The sequence below is a fragment of the Notothenia coriiceps genome, unplaced genomic scaffold (genome assembly GCF_000735185.1).
Source record: "Notothenia coriiceps isolate Sejong01 unplaced genomic scaffold, NC01 NC01_scaffold00009248, whole genome shotgun sequence".
Taxonomy (NCBI): domain Eukaryota; kingdom Metazoa; phylum Chordata; class Actinopteri; order Perciformes; family Nototheniidae; genus Notothenia; species Notothenia coriiceps.
The window spans coordinates 242738-251485 of NW_011341949.1; the positions used below are offsets into that span (position 1 = coordinate 242738).

Here is an 8748-nt window from a genome sequence, read left to right on the forward strand (position 1 = left end):
CCCCACATCTCCCGTGGAGAGAAAGGGGATAGACATCAAACGTCCCCCCTGGGGTTGTGTGTCTCAGTTGTGGAAGCTCTCTCACAGTCAGGGGTATGTCCGGGGCTGTAAAGGGGGTTAACTGTACTTGGATTTGTTTTATCCTTCCTCTGTGTGTCTGTGTGTCTGTGTGTGGCCACATTTTCATGCACACATACATGAACAGCGAAAGCCACACATTAGATAACATGTTTCCATACATATGAATGAATGTTACTTAATCTGTGTGCCTGCATCATGCATATTAGTGTTTATTTCATTAATGACAGGCGTGTGTTTCTACCAGATTTTATTCCTATTTATAGGGTAGTCAGATGATGATATGATTACATTTTATATTACCGGTAGATACGTTTGACTAAAATTACAACATTGCTGGTTTAGGCTCAACAAAATGGAATACAAATTGATGACAAAAAAAGTACATTTGACACATTAAGAATCAAATTTGAGAAAAAAAAGCTGACAGCTGAAATAACAAGACAAACAGTTTTGAGTTTCATGCGCTACAATTAGACTAAAGCTATGAAAGATGAAAATGATTTAAATGTTACTGAATTGTTGTCAACAGAACACGACTCAATCGCAAAAAGCTTCTAAAATAACCACTGGAGCACACTGGAGATATATATGTTTTGTTCATATTGGTGAATACATTGTGACAGAGACTGACTATGAACTTCATTTCCCTCTCTGTGCATGTTCTTCCTCTTTGCTCTCCAGTTCTTCGTGGGAGAGCGTCTTCAGTAAGAGCAGCGAGGTGGTGTCCCCGCAGGAGCTGCAGTGCTGCCGCCGGCTGGTCCAGCTGTGCAGAGACTGCCTGGTGGTCGTCTTCAAGTTTGTCTCGGAGTCCCGCGGCTCATTGACCGGACTCAGCCCCGAATGGGACGACACCAGGTGAGAAGGACACCCAAGCCTTTGATGTCTTCCCACTTAGCTCTTATTTTTTGAAAGATTCTTATATCTTTCTTGCTGTAATATATAGTTCATTATGCAGTAGGGGGGCTGGATATGCTTCAGAGACACAATGGGATTCAACATCTTACTTGTAGGTCCCCGGTTAAAGCTGTGTCTTTGTTCAAGGCATTAACCTTGTTGCTTGAAAAGTTTTCAGTTTTGGAGTTTATTTTGCTCTAGTTTACACAAATGTTCATAAAAGTATCAGAAATATCACAACAAACACATATTAGGAGCAGGAAAATAAGCCCATCAGGATACTGTTGGGAATATTTATTTTGTTCTCTTCTTCTCGTTGATATTTTGGTCCAGAAGGAAACTGGTTAAAGCCAAGTTTGTTAATGCAGAACAAGTAACATAGATGTCTCAATAAACTTTGTTAAAACTCCCTTTAGAAGGCACTGAAAGAAGACACTTTGACACAAAGACATAACACTTTGGTTTCAACCGCTTTCATCATGAAACCTCTTTCAGAAAACATTCCCCCTTTCCCCTCCATGGAGACTTAGAGCCATCATCCTAATCACATAACCTCCATAAAACAAACAAAAAAACTCGTGCCTCATTCTATTTTTAAGGTTGGTCCCCGCAGGAGACAGCAGCTCAGGTTTGGAGTGAGCAAACTTTTAAAGAACATATGCTTTGGGCTGGCAGACAGGGAGGGAGGAGGGCGAGGAGAGGGGAGTGAGGGAGTGTGCCGTTAACAGGAAATAATGGCCCACAGATTAGCGCTCAGGTTAGCCCGAGGCCCCCCGAGGCCTGCTTAATTCAATTAGAGCCCAGATGAGCCTGTGTAGCAAATGACCTTATGAGAAAAAGAGAGCGCTCTTTTTTTCCTCGGGCCTCGCTTTACATGATTCATAACTCTTACGCATATTTAAACAGGCTATCACTTTGCGCCTACAGTATGAAAACCTTCGCTGTTAAAAGAAAAAACAGGTGGGGTTTGTGTACAATTGTAAAGCTCCTTATGTTTTGATTAATCTGGCATTGTGGCTATTGATTGTTTTATCATGAGTATGTTTGTTTTGAGGATAGATTCAGGATGATACATTAATCAGGGGTATATGGGAGGACTAATTGGATTTTATAACTCACAGGCACACAAATTAACACTGGTGTATCAGTATGTTTGCAGTAGGTATCCGTTAGAGTCCATAAAAAGCATGCATTGGTCTGTCTCTCCTTATTTCTTCTGTGTTTATATATGTCTGTAAAAAAGCTTACCATTTGCTGCTGGACCAGCCTCTACCCATGGCTCCACTACACCTGCTGCTGTCGCTGCTTCTTCTCCTTCCTCCGTCTCTTCGCCCCTCGACGCAGGTCTCTTGCTTGGTTTAGTTCTGCTAAACCCCCCATCCTCCAGCACCGTCCCCGTCCCCTGCTCTCTTCTGCTCCTCCCCACCACCTCATAGCTGTAACCAAGGCTTGGTCCCACCTGCCCAATGATGGTTGCTTTAGCTGCACAACCAACAGTCTAGCATGGCCTCCTCTCCTTTCCCTCACTAATATTCAAGTTTGAATTGACTTATACAGCATGATAATCAGATGTGTATTAAACCACCTGATGCCCAAATCAATAAATGATGGATTTGAAAGGAAGGAGATAGGAGAAGGAAGCATATGAAGACTGTTTGAAGCACTGTTTGTCTATAGCGCAACCATCCGGCCAGCTTGCTGTACATCACCAGCCCATTACCCTGCTGCCACATGCTTAACTATGCCTTTCACTCAACGCTTTCATCAAGAGCACCTTACCCTGAGTGCATTTTCAAAATGAGTGGCCTCAGTGGGAACTGAGCACCTCACCTGCACCGCATCAGTGTCAACCTAAGCACCGCACTCTTCTTGTCACAAGAAGACAGAAAATGGCTCTGCTTGCATCACGTGTTTTACAGTTTCACAACACCAGCGGTTCACATCTCTCCATCAGGCATGCAGGGAAGAGTCGCAAACCGCCGCCACTTCAGATGGATGAGAAGCAATTACGATTATTCTCTCATTGATGCATACGTTTCTATGAGAGGGTGTGTATGAGAGTGTGTGCGTCTGCATGCACATCATGTGGCTGTTCATCCATCCCTCCTTAATTACTGTGCCCACATCTCACTGAGAAGTACATTTAAACCATAGGTTATGTTTGAAACACTACTTACATGCTCTAAAATGTGGCTCTAAAGAGATCACATCCTTACATTTCCACTACATCCTTCCTTCAATAATTCTTAACAATGTTTTCCTATTGACATGGGAAACACAAAATAAGGCAATTTAGTACTAAAAACTTTGAAAGCCACCCACTGGTTTCAGATTGCTGAAGCTTCGCATTAGCTACGGCTGAACTTGTTCATGTATCTAACATTAAAAGAGGATTGTTAATGTTGTCCTTTTTGTCACTAGCATTAGTAAGGCCACCATTGAATAAATGCTGGAACTCAACTTGGCGATGGAGGGCCAACATCCAATGAGATGGGTTGTTTTAAATGCTAAGAAATGTGATATATTCTAAATATCTAGCTACAGACCAGCCTTTTTTGAGAACACTACCATTAGGGCACGGTCACACATGCTTCAAAAATGCATTGGCGAATATTTACCTCCCATTTTCCATTCCATGAGAGCGCAGGGGCAAATAAAACATTCACTTCAAGGAACAAAACTCATTTATATCAACTTTGACCAGCTTCAACCAATTGCCTGTACTTGGCACCGTTTAAGCAAACAAATCTAATGCTCGTAAAAAATGAAACAAGATAATTTCTCTCCTTTTGTTCACTGTCTTGCTGTTGAATGCATTTGACCCGGCAGCCATGTTAAAAACATTCAAGCCAAACCCAGGCACTTCTCAACAGACGGAGCAAAATGTTCTGCATTCTTCTGCATTTGTGTGGACACTCCCGTATGACACCTGTTAACTATTTATTCATCTATTAAAGGCTGATTTCATTGATGTCTTACAGTTTACAGTTAAATAATTCAAAAACAATGTCATATCTGAAAGACCTGTTTGACAAACTTCCAAATTCTGGTTATTGTAACTACTGAAATCAAATATAAAATGCTATAATAAATCATACATAAGTGTAGCTTCTGAATACCCACACCACGCCGTCTCTTGTGCATGCACACACACGCGTGTTACACATACACTCACAGAGCTCATGGCAGCCTTTGGCACACATCAAAGTGGGTCTGCAGGCCGGGGTCTTCGGGGTCTCCATTGTTCACCACACCTGCCCGCTCTTGTTCAAGCATCCTTCCTCTGCTGAGTGCCCCTGATCAGGTGTGTCAACAGCCCCATGAGTCTTAGCAAAGTCCTTCAGTTGGCGTGGGCAGATGAGAGGAAGTCGCCAAATAGCTACTCTAATGACTTTCTTGTTAAGCCTGGAATTACTGTCACTGCCCAAAGACAATTTTCCCATGATGACAAAAGTTTCAGATTCTATTAACTTTCATCAGTCGGAAAAGTGCGGCAGTAATTAGGGTTAATTGGGGTGTTGAGCTGAATGTGGGTTGCAGATAACCTTCAAGCCTCTTTGTACCTCTTGGTTTACGATTGCGTCAGCTGCTTCGGCAGTCATCCTCTCCATCCTAAGTCATGGTATTTTTTTCTGTCCGTCCTCCTCTTAATTTGCTGTGGCAGTTGCATATCGATGGAGCACTCAGGAGTGGTATGGAAGGCCTGTCAGTACAAACAGTGGTAGATTGTAGCTTTGCATGTAAGGAGCGGAGCAGGGGAGCATCTTTCTGTCTCCCTGTCAACTGATTGATTGAAGCAAAGCACAAGTGCATGAACAAGCCTCCCTCTGGCTTTCAAGCATGCGCGTTGTTGCCAATACCTTCTTGATGATCAAAAGGAGGACGGACCTGGAGGATACCGGAATGAGAGTCCAATTAAATATAGCCTGCAGAGACAGCAGCCGCTTGGACGTGAGAAGCTCTCCTACCCAACCCCCCGCCACTACCAGCAACGTGATGCTATCTATGAGCAGAATATTCTCAAAGTGAATAGCAGAGGATCTCTGAAGAACACACACTCGGGCCCTCGATGAATGTTCAATATTTGATATTCTTTCTTTTTTTTATATCTTTCTTAATGGCATTTCCATACCTGGGCTTGGTATTTTTCTGGTAAAGGCCTTATGGAAATAAAGGGGGGAAAAAATCACACCACAAATCCATGAACAGAATCCCAATGGATGATCACGTGGAATCTCATAGAAAAAGATGGTGGGGAACGGAAACATGAAAAATGTAGAAGAAATGAATCCAAAAGGTGACACATAATCATGGAATCAGTAAATGGCTTACAGCAATCCTGCCCGCCTGCTCTCTTGGGTTTGAGTGTGGGAGTTTAAGAAGTAGTGGCGGACTGAGCCCTTGTTCGAGTCCAGTCAGAGAAGAAGAAGAAGATGTGCTGGAGGGATTCCTACGGCCCACTTGAAGCTGCTTCAAGGACACTCTTGTTGAACTAAATGAAGTTAATTTAAAAGGCCTTCTAACTCTCCTGAGTCTGAGACTGTGTGGAAGCGGACGCCCCATGGGCTTTTTTTTTTTCTCTTTCCGGTCGACTTTAGAAGAAACTGCTCGGCTAATTTGTTCAAGAGCTATTTCACAAGGAGAGAGAGAGAGAGAGAGCTGTCAGAGAAAAGTATGCTATCGCCGCACCAGTTTAAAAGAAGATATTATTTCTTCATTCTGTAATCCTCGGCCCCAGTGGCTCCCTTTTGATTAGATTGTCACATCTTTAACATTTCCAAAGGGACTATTTCTTTTGTCCGTTGTACTCATTTAACTAAAGGAGTATTAGATTTATTTTTTATTAGCTAAAGATCCTTGCTGCATTTGCGGCAATAAGGTCACATAATGTACGCCATCCCAATATGATTGCCGCAAAAGAATGTAAGTCACTCTTCCAACTGATGAGTCTGGAAGAACTTTCCCTTGTGTCATGTTTCTGAACAGTAACCCAACATTTGCGTAACCTTCAGTTAACCTTGTTCAGGATTTGATCATATCATCTGACATTGCTCTGACAACCATATCTGACTCATTTCCAGTAGCTAAGGATCATGGGAGCAGGGTTCAGCCCCTCCTCACTCATCTCAACCTGACGCTGGTCTCATTCTCAGGTACTGGAACGCTGTTAGCAGGAGCTGCCTCACTGCTCTGTCTCGGTGGAAGGTGTCATAGAAAAGTCTTAGAAAGATACTGAAGCCTATACCACGGAATGATAGGTGAGGATATTATGTTCATGATACCAACGATTTGTTTTTTAAAAAAGGGTCGAAGTTGAAAAATACCGTTGTCCTGAAAGAAAAAAATAGATCTGCTTTTGCCTGTATATGGTCAATAATGTATCATTCTACAAGCACATACATCAATAATCGAACAACCTAATTAAGAACGATTGTAACTGAGATTACGGTGTAAATAGAATGTTAGATTTGGTACATTCCATACAATTAAAGCTGTAATGATTTATCAATTATTCAATCAAATGCATCGTATTTTTCATCAAGTATTGTGATGATGGGGTAGTCAAAATGGTTGATGATAATCACTGATAATTCTTTCGAACCAAAAAGACGATGAATTGCTGTTTTCAGCTTCATATATATGAGAATTTTAGGCTTTTCTTTACCATAAATTGTATTACAGTGAATATATATTTTGGTTTTGGACTGTTGGTCAGACAAAACAAGACAACTCTGTGTGTGTGGTAAACAATAAATCTTAATCTTAAATTGGCTGTAGAGGCAGCCCCACACAACCCCAAATCATATGTATCTCACAGGTTTTTTCTTTTTTTTCTCCCATTTTCAAGGGGAGGGTGAGGGTTTTAATATCTTGAAATCACCAGGTCATTATAAAGTTTAAAAGTGCAAACAAAGACAGCCATAAAACTGTAGAATCAATATATGAAAGGTGTGCAATATGTGGTGCCGAACACCAATGAGCCCTGACCTCTAAATAATGAACTTTGCATATCTGATCCTCTCATTATGTTCATCCTTTCCCTTAATCCCACAATCCCTGGTTTCTGCCCGTCTGTCCAGGTATCTGCTGCCAGTGACCTCTCAGTTCATCATGAAGTGGCCTTCGTCCAACTTTGGCCGCATCTCCTCGGCCAGGCTACGCTCACGCAGCCTTTTCGCCGCCAGGATGGGCCACTTCTGAAGTCACCATGGCAACTCTGGCTTTCAACACTTCGCTTTTTGACCTCAATCCCTCTCCCCTGACTCTCACCCAACCACTCTGATCTCAGCAAGTCCGGCGCCACAACCTGGGCCTAAATCCTTGAAAGATCAACAAAGAAAGTCCGGATGATTTGGGATTTCTTAAGGGCCTCGTTCAGTTTAGACCTAGACCAGCAGACCACCCGCTCCCCCGACCCCAGTTACACCAGACAATGGGTTTCCCCTCTTATCTCATTGTAATTGCTGTATTATACTTACTCAATGTACAGTTACAAGTCATGGTACTGTAAAAGAAAAGGATTACAACTACCAAACAATGCAAGGATTATGTATTTTGTAAGGTATTCCATGAATGCAGTGAATGCTGACGCAGAATGCATATGGAATGATAAACAAACTATCCCTTTTTTGATAAAGTGGATCTAAAAAAAATGTAAAAGCTTATTTTTGCTGGCTGTAATTAGTTATATTATGTCAGAATTTTTATTTATTTAATAACTTATATCAGAGGCTTTATGTTTCAACAGTCACTTTATGTTTCAGTTTTTACAGTGGAGGTGGTGCCCTGGGAACTGTGTAGCTTCTGAATGCTAACGCTTCATGTTTTACCTGTGTGATATTAAGGGCAGCACTGTAAAGCAACCCAATGTTAAGAATGTCAATGTAGTAAAGCCAAGCCTCTTTGCCTCGTAGAGAGAGAGCTGACAGCGGCCACAGCGCAAAGAGCCAAACTCAAATGTTAAGAGAGCACCCAGTTCCTAATATGCACTTTGCAGTATGTTACAGAAAGAAGAAGTTGGTGCACATTTCAATAGTGTTTGCATGTTTAGAATTTAGTCCCTCGCCCGGATTTAGTGGTTAGAAGGGCTGCCAAGGCACACNTATATGTTTACTTCTTTGTGTGGCTGATGACAAGTAATTCCAATGGTAAAATAAATGTAAGACATACACAAAATGACTAAATAATTTCACTGATTGTTTGCAAAGTCAGATGTTTAAATAATAAATTGGATAAGTCTGGTAATATTTATATTATAATTAGGGTTGCAAAGGGGCGGAACATTTCCGGTAAGTTTCCGGTAGGCATGGATATTCAAGTGTACTTGAATGGCATCTGTTTGTTTTAGTCAGAGATTATGCTAAAATATACTTTCCCCAACTATGTTTAAGTTCCCTGTGAAGAGCCAACCTTCAATTTAGAAAATTCCCACTTTATTCCCTTAAATTCCCGTTAATCTTTGTTAATTTTGTTCCTCATTCTGAGTGATTTTCCATCGATACCTTTTGATAACCTTATTTTGTTGTATTTTTCTGATAGTTAGTTTTGATCCTCATTCTGAGTGAATTGTTGTTGATACCTTTTGATGGCTTCCTTTTACTGTGTTTTTCTCACCTCGTCAAGAGCGTTGATCTTTTCTTATTTACATATCCTCCTTGTAAGCATCCTTAGTTTTTTTGAGTAAAGTATTTTCTTATACTTTACCTCTGTCTACTGGAGTCGTGCATTTGAGTCCTACTGCCTTGTGTTTCAAGTTCTTGCAACATACTGTAT

The 8748-nt window shown here is 41.4% G+C and overlaps 1 protein-coding gene across 3 annotated transcripts in view; it reads left to right on the forward strand.

Moving 5' to 3' along the window:
- The window catches only part of LOC104945195 (tubulin polyglutamylase TTLL7-like), a 17464-nt gene extending 9403 nt beyond the window's left edge, over nucleotides 1-8061 (forward strand). The window contains exons 5-8 of one of the 3 annotated variants that reach the window (XM_010770827.1): nucleotides 763-936; nucleotides 2219-2319; nucleotides 6129-6233; nucleotides 7056-7143. In XM_010770827.1, the coding sequence (XP_010769129.1) occupies nucleotides 763-936; nucleotides 2219-2319; nucleotides 6129-6211 (358 nt within the window). In that variant the 3' untranslated portion in view covers nucleotides 6212-6233; nucleotides 7056-7143. Of the gene's footprint in view, nucleotides 1-762; nucleotides 937-2218; nucleotides 2320-6128; nucleotides 6234-7055 lie in introns of all 3 variants that reach the window. The other 2 variants (XM_010770829.1, XM_010770828.1) reach the window with 2 other exon arrangements.
- The last annotated feature ends 687 nt before the right edge of the window (nucleotides 8062-8748 follow it).